General features: G+C 42.4%; 1 protein-coding gene across 3 annotated transcripts; it reads right to left on the minus strand.

Moving 5' to 3' along the window:
* Positions 1-578: 578 nt before the first annotated feature.
* On the minus strand, positions 579-12,503 carry LOC115835091. 3 transcript variants are annotated; one of them, XR_004030006.1, is made up of 2 exons: positions 11,105-11,287; positions 579-885 (listed from the first exon to the last, which is right to left on the minus strand). XR_004030006.1 is itself a non-coding variant. In XM_030812496.1 (2 exons), the coding sequence occupies exons 1-2, from the start codon at positions 12,425-12,427 to the stop codon at positions 629-631; spliced, it is 336 nt and encodes a 111-aa protein (XP_030668356.1). In that variant the 5' UTR covers positions 12,428-12,503; the 3' UTR covers positions 579-628. The 3 variants fall into 3 exon arrangements, 1 of the variants encoding a protein (XP_030668356.1); XR_004030007.1 differs by lacking the exon at positions 11,105-11,287 and adding an exon at positions 10,898-10,945; XM_030812496.1 differs by lacking the exon at positions 11,105-11,287 and adding an exon at positions 12,349-12,503.
* Positions 12,504-23,493: the final 10,990 nt, after the last annotated feature.

Raw genomic sequence — 23,493 nt, forward strand, 5'->3', positions numbered from 1 at the left:
GGGCCTGGGGAAGGAATTGGGAGTTTGGAGGCAAGTGTGTGTGGCACAGGTATGTACATACTTGGCTGACACGCGACAGCCACAAACTTCCTGCCTGGGCACCCATGGGGTCCTGAAAAGACAGTGTCACAGGATTCATTTTCGTGTTGACACCCAGCTCTCAGAAGGAGAATACCCAGCTTGCCTTCCGGATGCCCATTATTGCTGCAAACATTAATATCATAAAATTAAATATTGTTTTCAGGAATCTCGGTTTCAGTTTTATGTAGTAATTCTTTCAGCTAATTGTTTTCCTGCACCCTGATCCCATAATTAGGGCCTGACTAATTATCTAATTACTAAGTAGCAGAAGGGCAGGTTGATGGCGACATTTTCGCCATCTTTCAAAGCCTCGTTATCCTTGTGAAAGTCATGGTTTCCTCTGGCTGCAGGCAGCTGCGGCAGATCCAAGTGTCTGCTCACCTTCCACATTTGTCAACCTGTTCATTATAGTGGTGAATTTGACACATCAGAAATGTCCCTTTGACAGGAAAGTTTATCCTGGAATGAAAACTGAAGCAAAAGAAAGAAAACCAAAGAAAGATGAAAGTGTAATTTATATTCTCAGATTTGCAATTGTAGTCTTGTCTTAAAGGCAGGATATATGTCTACTCTTTAGGAGCTGGGAGATGCTCGCTTCTGGAGCCCCGGGGCTCGCCCAGGCCGCATCAGGGGCACGGACGGCCTTCTTCATTTCACAACCCAGTGGGGCTTCCAGACGCTGAGTCGCTGTCACTCTGAGCTGCTCGGCCGCTGGCGAGTCCACTGGCGGCGGCACAACAAGCTCACACATCTTGGGAGAAATTGGCCCATAAACTCCAAGAGGCGAGAGACTCTGGTATTTGGCTGCCACAAACATCAGGTTACCAACACACTGGTTAATCAATAACCCAATTTTGTTTAATTCCTAGGTCTTAACATTTGACACCTTTTGTCCCCTTTCCAATTTTTACTACATTGGAAAGTCAGCCACCCTCCTTTTGGCTTTTTAAGGCAGAGGAGGATGGAGTGAGGGGGAGGGGAAAGCAAGGATATCTTACTCCTCATCTCAAAAGTAACCAAATATTCTGCAGTTGCTTCACAAACTTCCATATACTTCCCACTGGGTCCTCACAGCCTCCAAAATGAGAAAACCTTTTGAGGCTATCAGAGTAACTCTGGTGAGCGACACACACCTAACTGAAGTCATAATTGTAGAATCATTATCAATTACAACTCCAACCAAATATGATTGTACGTTCAATTGGCTTGGCGTAGATAAATGTATGTTTGTGCAATAAATGCATCTGTCAAGATTGTTTTTAATGCTGTAAGCTGGATTTTCATTAAAGAAGTATTAATTTAAATTAAGCACTCTGAGATCTTTATTAGTAAAGTAATCAGCAGCAAATAAGCTGCTTAATCAGTTTATATACCCATATATATCTTTCAGAATCAATGTTTTCAATTGAGACCGTTGCCAAGTGGTTAGAATAAGACAGAGAGAAAACACGCATGAAATACATTTCATTTGCTAGGCTGATGTCTGCCGCGGCCCTATTGGCGTCTCGGAATGCAGTCATTGATGCATCTACGATGACTGTATAAAATGTGTTTAATTGGCATGAAAAGGCACTAACTGAGAGCTGGAGGGGTTTCCATTATCTGGGTGGACATCTTATTTACTTCAGTGGATCCTGGGAACAAGATGAAAGTATATGAGAACTGAGGTGGGGGGTTGGTACTTAAGCTGATAGGTTTTCTTGGTTGGTGGGGGGTGGTGAGTAGGGAGTTTTACAATCATCCAGGCGATGCAAAATGCAGCTCTGCAATGGCCCAGGTCTCCCTCGCACCCTGAGGACAAAGCCCAGTGGAACATTTTCCTAATGAGAAGCTGCCAAAGGCTGTTCACCCAGGGTGAAGCGAGCAAGCATGGTGGGTCCTTACATTTCTGAGGTTGCATTTTTATAAAACAGCTCCTCCCTTCTGTGTAGCTCAAAAGCTGGGTGGAAGAGAAGGTATCATTTTTAACTTCAACCTCAAGTAACAAAGGGGCACAGAGGGGCTTCTCAAGATGCCTAGCACTTGGTTGTCATCTGAATGTCTTCAGAATCCCTTGGGATATTGGACATGCCATGGTACCGTTCTGTTTGGTGATCCCTACAGTTACCAGTTTCCTGCTAAGCGAATACTTCATCATATTTCCATTAATTGCTGCGTTACAAATTGTTCCATATCCCAGTGGTGGGAGTTCACTGTGATGCCAGCTATGGAGTGACAACGCCTACACACAGTCCCAAGAGGTTCTCACATTCTGTGGGATTTGCCTTTTGAGATTGTTATTTAGTGCATAATTCTCATGTCCCAGTTATGAAGGACAAATAGAGAGAGGATGACACGAGGATTAGTTTCATCCTATTGAATCCTCCATGGAGAGGGCTTATTAATGTGTTTTAAGTGTGTTGGAGGCTCCCAGAGTACAGTAATACCTTCCTATGCTTATTCTCACTTCTACTCCAATTTTCAACTCCAAGATCTCTCAGGAAATGGGTCTCATTTGTAAACCATGTAAACTGGCTTTATTAAAAGCTGAGACAGATAGGTGCATTAAGAGAATATATTTCTTACTTTAAAATGTACTTTATTTGTACATATTTGTTTGTTTTGCAGCTAATAGAGAACTTTACAATGAAGTCTGGTTTCTATAGAACACATTTGAAGGCTCTTTGTATCTGAATCTGGAATCTGCCAAGTTGGAAGCTTAAATGAACTGGCAGATTGGGAATCCCCCTCCCCAAATCCCAGGGGTCAGGGCACATGTGTTGTAATGGACTCGGTCAGGAAAATCACGTCCTCACTTCTCCTTGGGGATGAGGCAGGTGCTAACTTCACCCAAGCACTGGCTGTCACAACTCACAGCTCAGGATTTGTGAGAAATATCAGCTCTTTGGCAACAGGCACTAGTAATAAAATAAGCCTTTTCACCAAATTTATCATTGGAGGGTTTTTTTTAAAATTGGAAATCAGAAAGGGGAAAAGAATAGTAAACAGGATATTGGGTTTGCTATACTAAATAATCCTGTTGAGCCACCAGCCCTGATTACTGGGTGTGAAAACTACAAACCCTATCTTGTGCTCATACCTAGTGGAATCCTTTGGAGAACTAGGTGGCCGGACATGGAACTTCAGGCAGTGGAGTTAATTCTTAAGGACTGCACTTTGCTTGGTAAAATAGATGAACATTCACTTCTCAGCCCTACTCTTTTGCTTCTCATTGCTCCTTGAAAGACCCAACATGCTATTGGTCATTAAATATCCCATAATTAGCACAAATTTTTGTACTAACATTTGTATAATACTACCACTTAATAGGTGCCAGACATACCAAGTAATTTCCATGTAATTATATCATTTAATTTTCATAACTATTCTATGACATGGAGACTTTTATTATGCCCTATTTTACAGGTGAGGAAACTGAGTCACCCAGCAGTTAAATAATTAGCCCAAGATCACACACAGCAGCAGACAGCTGAGCCAGGCCTTACATTCAGTACTCTTTGACTTAAAAGCTTAACCACTGAACTACCCTCTACTGCCTACCAAATCCAGCTTGGTGAGTTTAGCCAAGGAAAATAATGTGACCCCCACTTGCACGAGGGTTATTTCTGGGGCTCAGAATGATCAAATATCATGGGAGGAACCTGCTTTGTCTTCATCACTACCCCGCTATAGCTTAGCAAAACCTGCACTCGTTGTCAATACTTCTTAGAAGGTGGGCAGATCTCCACATGCAGCCACCCCTATCCGGCGTCCAACCCCCAAGCTGTGAAACTGGGCCGAGTGCTGAATCTGCTCATTCTTCCGGAATTCAAAGGAGGCAGCATCGTATGGAAGAGCACAGCTGAGGCAAGAAACAGCTCTTCCACCGGTCAGCCAGGTAACCGTGAGCAGGTGACTCGACCTCACTGTGCCTCAGTTTTTTCATCTCTGAAATGAGAAAAATAGCAGAATCTACTTCATAGGATTATTATGAGGATTATGTGAGTTAATATTGATTTGGTACTTGGGATGTGGTCAGGGCCATAGAAGACTTAGTTACTAGTGTTATATAAATATGTTGGGATGTAACTCTCAAAGAAGAGAGTTGAGACAATGATCTTAAACTTTTGGGTGAATCCAGATAGTCAATTTGGCTAACTGAGACAAGGACAGGTTTCTTACCACTACTGGGAGAACCAGGTGGTCTATTGAATTGGCCTACTGTTCTGAAATTATCTAGACATGCCCTGCATATGTTTGCATATAAAATTGTACAAGTCATATATTTGTAAGAAATGTCATTTCTTCACCATTTATTCAAGAAAAATGCTTCGTGCTCTTGCTCTGAATCAGGTACTAGAGAAACAAAACTGAACAAGACCATCCTCAAAGGGCATGCAATGTAGATGGAAGCAAATAACCTAACTGTAATACAACATGGCAAGTGTAGTAAATGCTTCAATGAAAGTACAAAAAAGGTGGAGGAAATGAAATGTTTTTTACTGCTGGGTCAGGGGCAGTCACTGAAGCCTTCCCTAGCAAGCAACATTTGAGCCAGGGCTTAAAGAATGAGTTAGAATTTGCCTGTTGGAGGATGAGGGCTGGATATGGGCGTCCAAACAGAAAGGACGTCTTGAAAACGTGCATGAAGTTACAAAAATTTAGGCTGTGTTTGGGGAACGTTCTGGGTAGGGCTGTTGTGGCAGTGCCCTATGTATTGGAGTAAAGACAAGACAAGAAGTGAAGCAGGTTGTGAAGGGAAACACTCATTTCCTAGAGGCAGAAAGCAACAGTATCTCATTTCTTTGGTCACAAGCAACAGAAATGGACTTTGGCCCTTTGAGAGAATGGAGACTTTGTAGGAACTATTTGGGGCACCAACAGGAGGCAAGGAAAGACCGTCTTCTTCAGGCACTATCCCACTGTGTTTGCTACCTTTGCTTTGATTCAAGGTCTCAGGAGACAGACTCTGATTGCCTGAACTCAGGTGACATGCTCACATCTTGGCTGTAGTAGGTGGTGAAAGGAAAGTCTGGTGGGCAGAGCCTCCACCTTTCAACTTCTAAGGTGGACAGTCAGCACACTAGAGGGCACCAAGACTACACCTAATCAGGAAAGGTAATTCCCCAAATGGAAATCAGGGAGCAGCTACTTGATGGACAGACCCCACATTACAGATGTTCATTATAAATAGTAATAACAACTTATGTTTATTAGCCATCTGTTATAAACTATGGTGCATACATACTTTATATAAATGTTTTATTTAATCTATATAATAGCCTTAAGAGTAGATTTACTCCCACTTTGTAGAATTGGAATAAATAAAACCCATTTTTCCAAATGAAAAAAGTCACAGCTCAGAGAAGTTATGTCACTTGCCCAAGGTCACACAGCTAGTGAGTGAGTGAGCTGGAACTCAAAAACCTGGATGACTCTGATGGTAAATCTCTCAACCACTGCACGTTATACCTCCAAGCATCTGCAGGTGGGCACCAGCCCCCCACTGTCCCACCCTAGCCCTTTCTTCTGACCACCCCTGAATGGGCATAGTAAACCTGGGAGACCCACGGATCTGGCTTATGGAAAGGAGCACAGACAGGCACCTTTCTCAGTTCCTGTGCCTGTAGGCTGTCCAAACCAACTGGGCAGCAGCCCTTGAGCTCTGGCCAAAACCTAATCTCTCAAGCCCTTTGAGGGTGTCATATGGAAAACCCCTAATCAATTCCTTCCAAAGCAATTTATAATAATGCTTCCTCTTGAGCCCCAAGAATGGAGAGCTGCAAATCCACAGGGCTTCAAAGCATGTTGTTTTAATTAATGGCTGAGCAGAAGCTTCTGTAATCCCTGTGGGCAGATCTGCCCTCATTAAAAAAAAATTCTATGAGAATTAAACTTATCTCAGAAAGTAGTGGGGATAACTTGTTCATCTGGTAGTAACATCTCCCCAAGTACTGGGCCTGCCATTTTGAAGTCTATAACCACATATTTAATCTAAGTAGGGAAAATCACTCATGTCATCCCGTCACTCAATCATCCAGTGAGTCATTAATCTGGTTTCTATTATCTAGTAGCCTTATCTGTTTATAAATGTTATTTTACTCACCAAAACAGTGCAAGGTAGGTATTAGGATCCTCATTTTATTGACAAGGAAATGGAATCTCAGAGAAGTTAAGCAGCTAGCTTAAGGCCACACAGCACGTAAGGGGCTCATTCCATGACCTTGTGCAGCGTTCTGTATCTTGAGCACCAACTTGGATCTGTACCAGTCTTCACAGCTCCCATCTCTGAACTGTCCACAAGAGCCCATGTTTTCTGCCCCTTGTTGGGAGAGGATGACTGAGAATTCCAGCAAAATGGAGACTCTTGAACTGATCCCCCTGTCTCCAGAACTGTCCAACTCACCTCCAAGTCTCCAACTCACCTTCCACACTGGCCAATTGTTTAAAACGCTAAACCAACCATGACACTTAGCTTAACATCTTTCAATGGCTCCCAATTACCTTTAATAGAAAATCCACATTCACATGGAATGTGAGACCCCTCATGATCCAGCCCTTGCTACCTCTTCTTTCTCATCTTCCAAAACATCCCCTGAGTGCTCATTTCACTCTAGCCATGCAACTCTCCCAACAACCTTGAAGGCACCAGCACACCTCTGTTCACTTGTTCTTCTCTTTCGAACCCCTTTCCCTTTTATATCTGCTCAGCTAACTCCTATTCAACCTGCAAAACTCAGTTCAAGTATCCCCTTCTCCAGAAAGTTCCCACCAGAGTGACTGTGTCCATCTTCTGTGCTTTTTTTTGAAGATTTTTGTAGCATACCGGGGGTACTCTCACTCTTTAATAGTAGGGATGACAGTCAGGAAGTTTTTGGTCTGCATGGGACAGAAAGTCCTACCCAAAGAGGACTAAACGAAAAGAAAATAGTAGATTGACCTCATATAAAGGCCATCTGGATGTAGACTGGGCTCCAGATGCTTAGGGTTTCTGTAATTTTCTCAGATCTGCCATCCCAGATATCTTTGTTTTGTCCTCAGGCCAATCTCCCCAGTGGTAGCAAGACAGTTGCTAAAAGCAATTGGGGCAACATGCATAGAGGGGAAGAGAGAGAACCTTCCCCACTGTTGTCCTTCCCTTTGGTGTGATGAGGGCTTTAGGTCACATGCTCATCCCTGGACCAATTACCGTCACCAATTAAGCAATAGGCTGAAGCCATGATGCCTGAACCAATCACAGGCAAGGGTGTGTGTAGGATTATCATGATTGGTATAGCCTAGTGTGGGTCAGCTTTCCAGAGATCACATAGCTTCTGTACAGGAGAGGTGGGTACCCAAATAAAAACGGAGTTCCGGGTTGGCTACAGTGGCTCACACCTGTAATCCCAGCACTTTGGGAGGCTAAGATAAGTGGATTGCTTGAAACCAGGAGTTCAAGACCAGCCTGGGCAAGATGGTGAAACTCGTTTCTACAACAACAACAAAAAATACAAAAATTAACCAGGTGTGGTGGTGCACACCTGTAATACCAGCTACTTTGGAGGCTGAGAGGTGGAGGTTACAGTGAGCCGAGATTATGCCACTGCACTTCAGCCTGGGTGACACAGTGAGACCCTGCCTCAAAAAAAAAAAAAAAAAAATCTGCCAGGAGGGAGGAAGCAGGGAATGGATATGCTGTCTAAGCCACCACAGTAGCTGCATGAGTGTTCACACACACCTGTCCTCCCACAATACTATAAGCCTCCCGAGGACAAAGACGGTGATTTGCTTATCTTAGTATCCCACTGTCTAGCACAGTACTTGAGAAATCTTTGAAAATAAATGAGATGAGTTAGCATTGTTAAAATATTGCTGGAGCTAAGGTGTATTCAAAGCTGGTAAAAGATTCTGGTTGGCATGAGGTAAAAAGGAAAGGCATCATTTCTACCTGCTGGATCTCTATTTGGTATATAAATCAGACCTTTTTAAAAGACATGTTTCTGTCTGCCAGGCTTTAGAAACAGTGATCTAAGAGTCAGACATTTCCTATTAAAGTTTAAAAAACATAGCTTTAAGTCATACATTATATTGAATGCTTTCATATCTCATCTGATTCAGTAGGTTTTAAACCTCACAGGGGTCACATTTTGAAACAGTAGTCACTTTTTACATCTCCAAACATTAAATAAAAATAAAAATTATTATGATGACTAGAGATGTGCATAGAGACCACTAACATGACGCTTGGATATTATTATTAAGGACAGTATTGTTTGGAGTTCGGGGGTCACAATGGCTGGCTCATCTCTAAGATTCGTTATTTTTTCTTTCTTGAATTGAAGAAGGAAGGAAGGGCAATTCCATCAATGCTCATCTTTTTTTTTTTTTTTTAACCCTATTTAGAATAGCAGTTCTTAACTTACGGCAATCTGAGGAATGCTATGAATCCCTCAAACATATGCAAAATTTTGTGTGTATCAATATTTTTCCCAAGAGAGGGATCATAGTTTTTGTTTTAGTCTCAAAAGGGTCCTTGATCCACAAAAAGATTGAGAACCACAGACATCGAAGCAAAATTCCCTCAGGACCCCAGTTGTCTCAGTAACTGGGGTTTCATGTAACGAAGAAAAGCTATCCCCAGGGTTAGACTATTCACTTAGATTTGTGGCTTCCAGGAAATAGGTTGTCCTTGGATTTCTCTTAGGATGTTCTAATTTAGAGAGTTCATCGGGTCCGTAGATATTTGAAATGAATGGGGCTCTGGAAGGAGAAATTGGCAAAGTAACTGCGTAGTCCCCACATCCCACCGTCTCAACCCCCAAGCCTCTCCTTGATCCACTTCTTAAGCTAAAAAGGCCTGTGCTGACTCAGAAACATGTGATCGCTAGCTCCTACATTTACTGGGGACAATGTATAATTTACCCAGCCAGTCTAGGGACTGGCTCACATTTGTAAACAGAGATAAAGCTGGTGGTTTGGTCTCTAAAAAATCTTACGATCTTGACGTGTCATCCCCTGATCCATAATGGGCTTTTTGTTGCTGTCGTTGTTGTTTTAAAGGCTGTAATGTATTGAAGTCTGGTGGCAAAGGAAGGAAATTTGGGAGGAAGTGTGTGTGTGTGTGTGTGTGTTGTGTCTGCGTGTCTCTGTGTGTGTGTGTGCATGCTGGTGTGTATTCAAGGAGGGCTCTGAAAAGATGTTTTTGATTTCCCCCCATGAAGCATCCTTGCCCAAGAAGGCGGGTTTGTATTGTTAGTTATCTGCTTTTTCTTTGTTTCTCGTTTCAGTGTTCAGTTGCATTTTACTGTTCAGAACTTGAAGGATGCATTCAAACTTATGGAGCATGACATTTTAACTATCTCATCTCACCATGATTCATCTCAATTTACTTTCCTCCAAACTGTAGTCTTGAGAAAGCGCACCATCTCCGGGTTCTCCAGTGGGTAGAAGACCATAAACAGCATTAAATGAGCCCAATGTCAGCTAACTTGTGAGCAAGGCTCACTCATTAGATCCTTATTGTTCTCCTAATGAGACGCTTTCCTTCAGGCGGGGAACGTGTGGAACATTAGCAATGGCCTCTGTAGTGTATTGCTGAATGTTCAATACGAACCAGTGGAGGTTAAATAACATGATGAATCAAACAATCCCAAAGGAATGTGGTGATGTGCTGAGCCCATTAAGGCCCTGCAGACCCTTAACACTTTCTGTGTGAAGCTTCTGTTCCCCAAACAGTTGCTTTGCCCCAGATGATGCACTGCTTGCAAAATGTATCAATCCCAGGACCAGAATATATTTTACTGTCTCTAGTTGACTTCCAGTTTAGAGTTCAACCTCAACTGAACTTTGGTGGTAAAAAATCAACTCTGTCTTCATTCACTCTAGGAACCTCTGCTTCTGAGTAGAATGAATTGATAACGAGGTCATGAACAAATATTATTAATGCCTTTTATTATTTATATGGATGTTAATGTGTCCAACTGACACATAACTTTCTACCTCTCTAGTCTAACACTCATGACCCTTGGCACCCCTTTTGCATCTTCTCTCTCTTTGTCCATTCAGTCACAAATACAGTGAAAGAATAATATATCACAAGCCATGACCCCTTGGCCTTTATGAATTATCTGTTTAGAAAGATGTGAAGCCACCTTTTATATCCACCATAATAGATACTTAGACATAGTGGATCAATAGTGAACAAGTTTGCTGGTTATAGTTAATGGGTACCAAAGGGACACTCTGGCAGTGACCTCTGACATTGCCGCTGACAAGAAATCCATAGAGCAAAAAATAAGGAAGACGGACAGTTTTTAAAGTTATGAATGTAGATCTGTAGCAAATCATGATAATTTTCTCCTGGTGGTGATAATTCAGATTTGCAGGTGGTCACTAATTTCGGCAAGCTCCTTAATTAGGACCCCTGAAATAGTCCTTTGCCACACTATTTTAGAAACAGCTATGGTGCCGGACCTGACGCAAGTCCATTTGTTATCCAAGGAGAACCAACTGAGATTGTTTTCCTGTCAAGGAGGACTTTTCTCTTTATGAAATGGGCTGTCATTTATAATTTTAAGCAGGCACGGATTTGTTAAACAGCCACATGGTAATGGGTTTCTATAAGAAGATCCACAGACCCATAGTTCTGGAAAGAAACCGAGCTTACAAGATATTTTAAAACCTAGTGGGAATGGAATATCTTGGGTTTCTTGAAAAGATGGCTTCTGCCCTGCATACTGTCAAGGGAATTTAACAATAAATCCGTCGTTGTGTGTCTGAGAGTCTGTTTGAAGCAATTATATTTTTATACATTCTATGGAGTTGATCTTAGGGAAATCCACCAGGACACCAAGCCTACCTCTTCATGTCACTGCAGGAATATTAACGGTGGCAAGCAGGTTTAAAAAGAGCAGGGAAACAGAGCTAATTTGTGAGTGGTCTTGAAGACAGCAGACTGCAGCATTCTGCCTGGCAGAGAAATGAATATACATGGCATCCAATCTAAAGGAGAGAGGGCAAGAATGTAAGTGCAAAGTCCTTTTCACTCGCTCCATAGTGTACATACCGTATTATGATGTCACACTCCAGTAGCGTTGCTCTGAAGTCCCAGTGGTCTCCTGCTGCTAAGCACCATTGAAAACACATTTGTCCTGACTGTTCTTTTCCTTTTATCCCCCTCTCATCTGTGTAAGATGAATCACTCCTGGATCCAGACTGACTCCGAGGGCAGAGCCAGGTCCTGACGAGGTAGCCTGCCTCCTATGGCTTAAACATTTTAATTAATTTCAACACTAATGCCCAAATGAGAGTTAATCACTCTGCTGCAGTGCTTTCTAATTTACTAAGTTTATTCATTAAAACTTTCCTTACTGAACTTTGATTGAATGTCATGCTTTTTTGGAGGCCTTTCAAACTGCCTTAAGGGGTTTTAAAGTGATATCTTGGGCAGCTGCTGAAAGCCTTCAGTGTTTGCTTAAAGAAAAGAATAGGGAAAAATGTGATCAGCAAGAAATCTCTGTGCTGAACAAGGAGGATTTTGGGTGGCAGGAGGCCTGTGAAAGCAGGCTAGCGTTTCAACAGTCTATTAAAAAAGTAAGGTAAACCTAAATTCCTAATAAAAGAAATAAAATCAGTCACCTTAATGCTTGACAAAACTTGGAAATACATTTTATGGTAAGATGCAGCCATCTTTTAAAAAAACAACAGAATGATAGCAGCACTTTGTATCTACGTGGGGAGAGATATTCACAATGCTTTTGCCAACCTAATTATTTTGGAATCAATATAATAAAAATCTTAGGTACACAGTTTTGCCTATTAATTGCTAGGACCTAAATTTTTACGGAGAGATATTGTTTAATGAAGGTTTTTATTTAAAATTAACTCTAGAAAAATGCAATCTTTACATATCTAATTAACAGTATTGGGGACCAAATACCCAGTACTATCTGTTACACGGTGGCAGCTCTCAATACATGGAATTGCTTTTTCAGAAATCTGCAGCGTTAGTGACGAATGTGCTTCCTCCCTCTTCCTACCTCTCCACTCTCCATTCCCTAACCCCAGTCAGAAACATATTATTTGTAAAGTTTAAAAAATTCCAATAATCTGGGAGGAAAAAGTCAAGTCGGAATTATTAATGAAAGCACCACTTACTTCTAAGAGGCCATGAATCAAAATACAAGTTTTCATATTCATTTCCACATTCTATAAATACTGCTCTGTATTATGCAACAAGACATGACAAACTCATTTTTAAAAAATATTTTTGACTTCAGGGAGCAAAAAAGTTTACCCATTCCATTCCACCTTGACAAATGGAGCTTGATTTGGAAGCGCCTCCCTTCTCACTTGCAGGGGCAGGGCTTGTCACTACGAGTTGGCTCATGAAGTAGTCCTGTTTTTGAGGCTCTTGAAGGACCCCTTCGGTACAATCTTCTTTTTATAAATGTGATCCCCGTGTCTATCAAAACAGACCCAGAGAGAAATACGTCAGCATAGGAAAGAGTGTGATGGCAATGGGTCCCAGTGCTGGGATTAGGCAACCTGGCTTGGAATCCTGATTTTGCTGTTTGCCAGCTGTATGACCTTGGACAAGTTATGTAACCTCCCTAAGCTTACTTTCTTCAAGTACAAAATTAGCATTATTTAAGCAGCCATCTCGTCGGACTTTTGTGAAAATGAATAGCTCGTACGCATGTAGCACTTGCTACAGTCAGTGGCACTTACTTACAGTAGGTGGCTAAACATTATTTACTCCTCAGTCCAACTTCAAGAAACAGTATTATTATGATCGCCAATTTACAGAGGGGGAAACTGAGGCACAGAGTGGCAAAGTAACGTTCCCAAAGTCACACAACTAAGTTGCAAAGCCAGAGTTTTAACAGGGTCACCTGGCTCCAGAGTCCACACACTTAACCGCAGAACATAAGCAAAGGATACAGGATCATGCCCGGCCCAGGGAAGTGCTTCATAAAGTTAGTAATCATTAGCTCTTATTATTGTAGGGGTTCAATAAATGTTTGGCTAATTGAATAAATTACTTTTGTTAGGGATTCTTGAAGTACCAGAGTACAAATATTTCTGCAAATCAAGTACTGACACTGAGAAAGTACTGCCTTTCCAGCCTCCATTCATTTCAGCGACATGAAGATGCCTGGGTGCACATGATTGCAGTGGCTATTTTATTCTTATTTTGAGAAAAAAAAGAAAAATGAAAAGTAAAGCAATGAGTAAACTCTTTTAATATGCAAAGAGGCTGGGTGCGGTGGCTTACGCCTGTAATCCCAGCACTTTCGGATTCCAAGGCGGGCGGATCACCTGAGATCAGGAGTTCGAGGCCAGCCTGCCCAACACGGAGAAATCCCATCTCTACTAAAAATACAAAAAATTAGCAGGGTATGGTGGTGGGCACCTGTAATCCCAGCTACTCAGGAGGCTGACGCAGGAGAATCGCCTGAACCTGGGAGGCAGAGGTTGCAGTGAGCTGAGATCGTGCCACTGCACTCCAGCCTGGGTGACAAGAGCGAAAGGCTGACTCGAAAAAAAAAAAATATACACACACACACACACACACACACAAACAAAGGAGATTAAATTCGGAAATAGAAATCAGTGGTAATCCTAGTCAGTGATTCCCGAACCTGGATGTACAATAGAAACATCTGAGAATCTTTTATTTTTGAGACTGAGTCTTGCTCTGCCGCCCAGGCTGGAGTGCAGTGGTGTGATCTCGGCTCACCGCGACCTCTGCCTCCCAGGTTCAAGTGATTCTCCTGCCTCAGCCTCTCGAGTAGCTGGGACTACAGGCATGCCCCACTATGCCAGGATAATTTTTTATATTTTTAGTAGAGTCGGAGTTTCACCATGTTAGCCAGGCTGGTCTCGAACTCCTGACCTCATGTGATCTGCCCACCTCAGCCTCCCAAAGTGCTGTGATTGCAGGCTTGAGCTACCGTACTTGCCCAAGAATCTTTACAAAATACAGGTAACTGAGTCTCACCCCAGATCAATTGAAGTTGCATATATGAGGGTAAAATTTAGGCAGATGTAGTTTTTAAAATATTTCAGTGAAATAATATAACATTATACAGAAAAGTAAATAAATCATAAATACACTGCTCGATGACTTTTCACCAAGTGAACACACTCATGCAGTCAGCACCCAGAATCCCAGAAGGCCCCCAGTGTCCCCTTTTAGTTTCTATCCTTCCAAGACATAGCCATTATGCTGATTTCTAACATATGGATTAATTTTTTCTGATTTTTAGTATAAAACTAAAATAAAATTATGCAGGATGTGTTCTCTCGCATCGAGCTTATTTTGCTCTACATTGTATTTCTAAGGTTCGCCCATGATGGTATGTGTTGCATTCGTTCTTTCCTTTTCAGTGCTATATGCTATTCCACTGGTTGAATATACTACAATTTAGTCATTCAGCTGTTGCTGGGCACTTGGGTGGTTCCTTGTGGCACTATTATAAATAGTGCCTCCATGAAATTCTTGTATGTCTTTTGGTGAATTTTTACATTTGTTGGGTGTTTACCTGGGAGTGGAATTGCTGAGTGCAGCGTATACCTAGGTTCAGCTTTAGTAGATTGGGCGTGTGTGTTTTAAAAAATCACCACAAGTGGTTCTAATGAGCTGTTGGGAATAGGAACACTGGTCCGAGCTGTAAGGCCTTATGGCTACCCAAGTGCTGCTTAGACTAGGGAGTAAAAGACAGTTTTAAAACCTGATAGGAATGGAATATTTGACATTTCTTGAAAACTGGCCTCTGCCCTGCAACTCGCAAAGGAATCAGTTACTTTAGAGTTAGAGTGGACAGCTGCAGTACCAAAGCAGCAGGAAGATACACATTTCAGATACAATTCTCCATAGCAAGTGTCTCTGCAGTATTTTATAAAATATCACAGCATGGAGCCCCTTCCACAAGCACCCAGGAAAAAAGGAATGACATTTTTTCTCTAGCCTGGCCTTCTGCTTTTGTTCCATCTCTGCAATCACACTCCCAGTCCCCATACAGGCTCTGCCTTCTGCCCAGGATAGTTCCCATGGCCTCCTCTCCTAGCCACTCTCTTGGCCCCCAGAGCTTCCTCTTCTGAGAAGCCGTCCTTGTCTCTCCTGTTGTAGCACCTGACTCAGAGCTCTTTGAAGGCAGAGCCTTGACTTACCATCTTGGTATAACCAGGCACTGCTATACATTTTCATTCAATGCCCAACCAGCTTTAAACAGTACTTAAAAACCCCAAAAACAAAAAACTATTCTCAACAGGTACATAATGTGCAGCTCCCTCATAAAATTTCAGGGCGTTAAAAAGCACTTACCATGTGCGTGTTTCCAAATGGTCCTTCCTTCAGTCTATTTATTTATTTATTTATTTGACAGAGTCTCGCTCTGTCACCTAGGCTGAAGTGCAGTGGCGCGATCTCGGCTCACTGCAACCTTCGCCTCCCGGATTCAAGCAACTCTCCTGCCTCAGCCTCCTGAGTAGCTGGGATTACAGGCATGCCCCACCACGTCCGGCTAGTTTTTGTATCTTTAGTAGAGACGGGGTTTTGCCATGTTGGCCAGGCTGGTCATGAACTCCTGATCTCAGGTGATCCGCCCACCTTGGCCTCCCAAAGCGCTGGGATTACAGGCGTGAGCCACCGCGCCCGGCTTCTTCAGTCTTTCATATCAACATAGTGCATACATGAGCACAGGTCCACTGACCCTGACCAGGATGCAGAGGGGACAAAAAAAGGACAGGGCAGTCTTACAGGAACTAGCTTGTTGATTAACTAATCAATTAATTATTAACATGATATATAAACAGGAGAGTCTTTACTTGGGGCTTGCAAGGAACCAGGATTTAACTCTAGGACTGATGTGATGGGTGAGACTAATTGGACTTTCTGTTCATTAGTAACCCCTCCAGCCATGGTTGTCACAATGGTGGGAAGAGGAGCAGAGAGACACTCTTCCTTTGAAGATAATACCACTTCTAAATGGTTTACAACAAGGAGCTTCTGAGCAGAATTGTCACACACAACTGTGCAGGGTATGCCCTTCACCGTTTCAGGGTACAAAAATGATCCCCCTTGGGTTGTAAGCCTCCTAAGTCTCATCTGTAAAACTTAGTTCAGAGAATTATTATGAAGATTAAAAGGGCTACCACTGCTGAAATAGAGAACACAGTGCCTGACAATGATTCATTGAACGGCTATTTGTTAGGGACTGGCTCTTAGTGGGTACTCATAACATTTATACTCTAGAGGAATATACATACATTAAACTAATAAATAAATGGATATAGTAGTTCCCCCTTATCCATGGGGGATATGTGCCAAGGCCCCCAGTGGATGCCTGAAACCTCAGATAGTGCCGAACCTTATATATACTGTATTTTTTCCTCCATATACATACTTATAATGTTTGCAAATTGGGCACAGTAAGTGATTCACAACAATAACTACTAATAAAATAGAACATTATAAAAATATACTATCATAAACGTCATGTGAATGTGGCCTCTCTCTTTCAAAATATCTTACTGTACTGTACTCACCTATTTTCAGACTGCGATTGACCTTGGGTAGCTGAAACCGTGGATAAGAGAAAACAACAGCGCTTCCAAATTATGATGAATTCTCTGAAGGAGAAAAGCAATAGAACAATGAAAAAAGGTTGAATAAGCAGAATGCAATTTAGAGTGGTGGGGTATGGATAGGGCAGGCCTCTCTGGGAGGTGACATTGGTGTTGAAGGCAGGGATGGGTTTGAGGTCGCTTAGCTGAGAGTGGGACAAGTGGGGGAACTGGGGAGAGCTTTCCTGGCTGAGGGGAGTCATGTGCAGGAGTGTGGCTGGAACAAAGGCAGCCAAGGGGACACTGGCATAGCCGAGGCTGGAGGCTCTTGACACGTGCTATTGCCCGTTCTCTTTCCTTGTTTCCCTGGTTCTGTATCTTGGGCATCCGTTCCACTCCCTGGACTCCAGCTGGGGAGTGATGTTATCCGGTGAATGGTCTAAAATATTATGAGTCAACCATTTTAAGAGGGTTTCCGTGCAGGGGTCTCCAATCTTTTGGCTTCCCTGGGACACACTAGAGGAAGAATTGTCTTGGGTTGCATGTAAAGTACACTAACACTAACGATAGCTGATAAGCTAACAATAAATAAATAAATAATAAAAATCTCATAATATTTTAACAAAGTTTACAAATTTAAATTGGGCCACATTTAGAGCTGTCCTGGGCTGCACATGGTCTGCGGGCAGTGGGTTGGACACTCTTAGCGTACAACCTAGGCACAATCCTATGGACATAGCTCATGCTGAACTTTGGAGATGCTCTGCCCCCTTTCTCCTGCCTCTTTTTCCCTTTTAGTGCCTCTTCCCACCACTGCTCAGTGCCACTAAGCTCGACCCCCAAGTGTCCCCAAAGTTAATACCCTCTGTAGATCTCCTCCAGAAGTGTCCACGCTTTGGAACTTCCCCATGCTTCTTGCCTCTTATTCCCCACCACACCTGGTGTGTTTTATGTTCAGTTCCCTCTGGGCCTGGCTAAATGATGGACTCACACACTTGATTATTTAAGTTAAGTTTACAATGGCTTAATAGGTTGACCTGTACAAAAGACAAATACTCATATGGGAATTTCAAGTATAGTGAAAGAACCAATGGAATAGAATTTTGGATGGCTGATGATCCTCAAATCTCATCATAATCGGTCATGTGAGGGGTGGGCAGCAGGCAGTAAGAAAGTTGTATCCCAGAGGCTGGATCCAGGCTTTGACATAATTTAATTTAACACAGAATAATATTCTTTCCTACAAAAGGCATCTATGGCTCTCCCAACCCTACCCAAGTTTCCAAAGGCTTAGGTGGGAAAGGAGCAGTTGGAAGCGGCGGACATTGTGAATCTAAGTACCTTACAACGGAGGCCAGTGGGAGGGATTCCTCTGAGGGCTTCTGCCTCACGGGCCTCACAGACTTCCCTTTCTGGTGAGGATCCTTCTGGTGTGTACCAGTGTCCCATATTGGATCCTGCGAGTTAATTATTCTGTTGTTGATTAGCATATTACTAATTGAAGGAGAAATGGATTTCTTTACAAATATCAAACAGTCAATAAGAAAAGAAAAATGTCTGCAAAACTGGATGACTTTCCTCACCTGTAAGGTGAGAAAGAAATGGTTCTTTGCCTCTCAGAGTTGTGAGGAGTAAAGACACTAATATAGGTCAAGCCCTGCGCACACAGAAGGTACCAAGGAAAGGACAGAGTCACAGCAGCACACCCCAAATCCTTGGGGCCAGATGTGCTTCAGAATTCAGACTTCGTTCAATTGTAGAAAGGTTATACAGCACAGATACCCTATGTTATGTAATATTCCCAGTGGGGCCTGAGAAAACACTCTGATTTCTGTAATCAAACATATTTCTTTAGTATTTCTTTAGTCAAATGTATGCATACCCACACTTGGCATGATAAATAAAGAATATAAATAGCTTCAAATCAGTTTGAGTGATGTGTTGTCACCTAATAAGTGTGCACCAAAGTTATGAAAAACACTTCCGTTTTCAGAACTTAATAGATTTTGGAATTGCAGCTAAGGGATTTCTATTATTTTGTTTCTATAACTCAAGTAGTAAGATTTTCTCCTTTCCCCCCTCTAGTAGCCATTCAAGAACCACTTTTCTTATTTATTTATTTAGAGACAGAGTCTTGCTCTGTCGCCCAGGTTGGAGTGCAGTGGTGCGATCTTGGCTCACTGCAATCTCTGCCTCCTGGGTTCAAGCGATTCTCCTGCCTCAGCCCCCTGAGTAGCTGGGATTACAAGAATGTGCCACCATGCCTGGCTAATTTTTGTATTTATTTTCAGTAGAGACAGGGTTTGCCATGTTGGCCAGGCTGGTCTCGAATTCCTGACTTCAGGTGATCGTCCCCCGTTGGCCTCCCAAAGTGTTGGGATTACAGGTGTGAGCCACCACACCTGGCCGACTTTTCTTATTTATTCTGATTGTACTTTGAAGTGTAGAGACTGAAAATTCCTGATATATTAACTGAGGGCATAGGAACTGGGATGTAGACATATGAGAGAGTAGGTTGTTTTATTATTCCAGGATGAGACCTAGAACCTCAGAAAAGCAGACTTTGACTCAACAGAAGAAGAAATTGGATCATAACGCAATCTACTGCACGGTGAGTTGCTGAGTCCTGGCTATCAGACGTGTCCAGGCAGAGATGACAATGTATCTATCATGGATACTGTAAAGTGGATTCCTTGTAATGAGCTGAGGTTAAGATATATGATGTCCAAGTTCCCCTCCAATCTAAAACCCTATAATTCTATATTTTTATTAGGGATTTAGTCACAATCAAGGGAGAGTTTCATCTCTATTATGCCAGGATTTAGGAGAATCAGGAAATTGTTATTTCCATCTTAATCTTTTTATCTGATCCCTGGGGCTGTAAGCGTGCCAGCAGATATCGAAGGTAGTCTGTTTCTGAACTGTGCTCTGTGGGAGGCTGATAGAGTTCTGTGATCAAATTAAGTTTGCTTAGACAATTCAGTTAGACCATGTTGGGTTCAACAATTTAAAAATATTTATTTTCCAAAGGACTTATCATTGACTTCAAATTACTATTATATATTATAAATCTCCTGGAGGAAAGGGTGAAAGGCAGGATTTCTCAAATTTAGTTGTCCACAGTTTTCAATTTAGAATGTGTCTGGCAAATTAGTCTTCCAGGGAACACACTTTGAGAAAAGGAAGTCTAGAAATGTCCTGGCTTGGTAAGATAAAGATTGATAGAGGTTACCATGTGACAGGTCTGGTGCAAGGTGGTGGGAAAACAGTGATGACTAAGACCCCCTCCTGTCTTAAACTCAAGGAGCCAGAATCCAGCAGCTTGATCAATTGTTTAATTTTATTTGAACACATTCTCTATTTTCACATTCACTTATACTTTCATATCTCTTTTTTTTTTTTTGAGACGGAGTGTCCCCCTGTCGCCCAGGCTGGAGTGCAGTGGAGCGATCTCGGCTCACTGCAACCTCCGTTTACCGGGTTCAGGCAATTTTCCTGCCTTAGCCTCCCGAGTAGCTGGGATTACAGGTGCGTACCACCACCCCTGGCTAATTTTTTGTATCTTTAATAGAGACAGGGTTTCACCTTGTTGGCCAGGCTGGTCTTGAACTCCTGACCTTGTGATCCGCTTGCCTTGTCCTCCCAAAGTGCTGGGATTACAGGCATGAGCCACCACGCCCAGCCACTTTCATGTCTTATGTTTTCATCTAAGATATTTTATATAAGACGTTCTTTTATTTTTATATTTGCATCTCCCATTTTCATGTTCCCTTTTCTGAACTTTCTCCTTTCTACCTTCAAGTATTATGGGAAATCATTGGCTAAAGAGGAACTCAAGGTGCAGAAGCAGAGAATAGAGGGTTGAGCAATTGCAGCCTCTGAGTCTGGAGGCTTCTCCTAGGTCCACGAACCCACCCTGCCTTTTGTTCACCCCAATCTCTGGCATATGGCTTCATTATTTGTTGTTTCTGGGCTCTGATGGGTCACTTGGAGATCTCTCTTAGGTCATGAATGGTGGACGGAAGAGGAGTTCGGGGCTCTGGTGAAGCCAGAGGAGCTGAGTTTTCAAGCCATTTATTATCAGCATGATGAACACTGACGATGGGCTTACACTGTCAGATTACACACTTAATTTAATTAATAAAAAAATTAAGATCGTCACCATTAACCTGCATTTGCTCAGAATGCCACAGGGGTGATTAGTTAGAATGGCACTGAAGGTTTTATAGTCCACTCTAGTAAGAATTACTTTGGTACCAATTAGGATTTTCCATAATATCACCCCGTGTAATATCCCTATTACCTTACACATTTTCTACAAGTGATTGAGTTCAATACAACGCAGACACGATGTCACAGGACTCTCCCTCAGAGCATGCATGGAAACTCCCATGAATGTTAACACACTCACTAAGTCGAGAGGAGACCCTGATTTTTTATATTACACAAACCCATTTCAAGGGTAATGATTCTCTGTCACAGTTTCTCAGAGCATTGGGAAATTAGACTCACTGGTGGCTACAGAGGCTCAGACAGCTAAAGGCTCTCTTTTAAGCATCTCAGATCTAAAATTGTCCTTACTCCATGTGGGAATTTTAATTTTTTCAAGTCTATTTGACTTTAAACAGTTTACTTTTAGAGTCAAAGAAGAGCAAGGCATTCAGACAATTTCTTATAACTTAAAAAGAAAATCGTTATGGTCCAAGCACAGTGGCTTATGCCTATAATCCCAGCACTTTGGGACGCCAAGATGGGAGGAATGCTTGAGTCCAGGAATTCAAGACCAGCCTGGGCAATAAAGTGAGACCCCAGTCTCTAAAAAAAAATTAAAAATTAGCTGGGCATGGTGGTGCGTGCCTGTAGTCCCAGCTACTCAGAAGGCAGAGGTGGGAGGATCACTTGAGCCCAGGTAGGGGGTTGAGGCCGCAGTGAGCTGTGATCGTGACACCACTCCAGCCTGGGTGACAGTGTGACACCCTGTCACAAGAAAAAAAAAATCAATAATTCCCGTTTGTAAAAAAAAAAAAATCGAGTGGAAAAATACAGATAAGAAAAAACATAAAAATCAAATAATTTTCCATCACTCTGAGAAGCCCACATATTACTTAGTTACATACCTTTCCAGATTTTTTCTATGGAAATACAATGTTATAATTTTTATATAAACAGGATCTATTATATTTGCTGATTTATTTAACAGAAACCCAACAACAACATGCACATCTTGTCAGGTCAATTATTACGTTAACTTCATTTTTGAAATATTACATTGTAGGTTTTTACCTGTATTCAACTCAATCAGTTGCTTAGTGAGAATTTCCAGTTTCTTAACATTATAAACATCAACTGGGATGCACATCATATTGAATAAATCTCTGGGCACATTTGAAATTATTTCCACAGAATAAATTCTTGGAAGTGGAGTTGCTGCATCAAAAGTTGTGTACATTTTAAGTTTTTAAAATATTTTTGGCCAAATTGCCTTCCAAAAAGATTACCAATATTTGCTCCCATCAGTATCCTTATCAGAAATAGACTTTTAAAATTCCCATTCTTGGTGTGAACCCAGGAGGCGGAGCTTGCAGTGAGCCGAGATCGCACCACTGCACTCCAGCCTGGGCGAGAGTGAGACTCCGCCTCAAAAAAAAAAAAAAAAAATTCCCACTCTTTTTTGTCTTTGCTGAGTAGATAGATGAAAATGGTACTGTACTGTGTCAGAGAAATCTTCATCATCTGGGTCAAAAGGATGGTGTGATCTGAACAGGTAGAAAGTGGGGAGGACCAGGGATGTGGCATAAGAGATCAAGATTTATCCAAATGTCATGAGACTCCCATTAGTCAGAAAACATATACTTATCACTCACTGCAACCTAGAAAACCAACTAGAAATCTCCCTCTGCCTATGGGAATTTCACTGTGCAGTAGGGGGCAAAGGGAGGTCTGCCGTGACAACAGATAACAACATAATACGGTGTGGAAGGTGTAAGGTGACGTGCCCTAGAGGAGGCAGCCTTGAACTGGGATCTAAAGGTGGGGAAGAATTGGCTAGTTGAAAGTCTCAAAGATAAGTCCGCCATGGTTTAGGAAAGGACTGGGCGAAATCTCCTTTCTTCATTCATTCTACAAACTTACACTGGCCAGACACTGTTCTAAGAGCCGCCGACAAAGTGATGAACAAATAGCAAACAGACTGGATCCCTACCTTGATAGAGTTTCAGTTCTAACATGGGGGTTGGTTAGAGCCACAGCCTTTAGGCCTCACTGGACTTGACGCTTCGAAAGAAGAGGAACCTTGCCTGCCCTGTTCGAGCCTGGTATCCCCAGCACCAGAACAGAGCCTTGATGAATAGCTGTGATGTTGTCAGAGATAAGGAGAAACCCCACCGCCAGTATTCCAGTTGATCTGAGTTGATCAGGAATAAGGAGAAATTCAGCAGTATCCCAGTTGATCAGAAAAAAAAAAAAAAAATGAGTGAGAAGTGAATTGCCAGGGAAAAAGGCAGCAGGCAGAAAAAATAAGAGCAGGTGAAGGAAGAGGGGAAAACTGGGAGAGAAGAGAAAAGAGAGGAAAGATGAGCTTGCCACCTCTTGGGGAGCAGACCACAGGGCACCTGATGCTCACAGTGCTCCGTCGCCCATCGAAGCCAAACTGCCAGCCGCTGCTCCTTCTGCATCCCACTCCAGTCAGATCAGACAGGGAGGAAAGAGGGCCATCCCCAGAAGGCAGAACAGATCATTTCCCTTGCTTAAATATTGATGCATGCAGCAAGCAGCTGCACCCAGGTGGCTGAGCCAAAGTCCAGGCCCTTCTATTTCTGAAGACTTCCTCATGAGGCTCACGTCTTCCTTGACCCCGTGGCCTAACGAAATTGGACTTTTCATTTC

The sequence above is a fragment of the Nomascus leucogenys genome, chromosome 5 (assembly GCF_006542625.1).
Source record: "Nomascus leucogenys isolate Asia chromosome 5, Asia_NLE_v1, whole genome shotgun sequence".
NCBI classification, from domain to species: Eukaryota; Metazoa; Chordata; class Mammalia; order Primates; family Hylobatidae; genus Nomascus; species Nomascus leucogenys.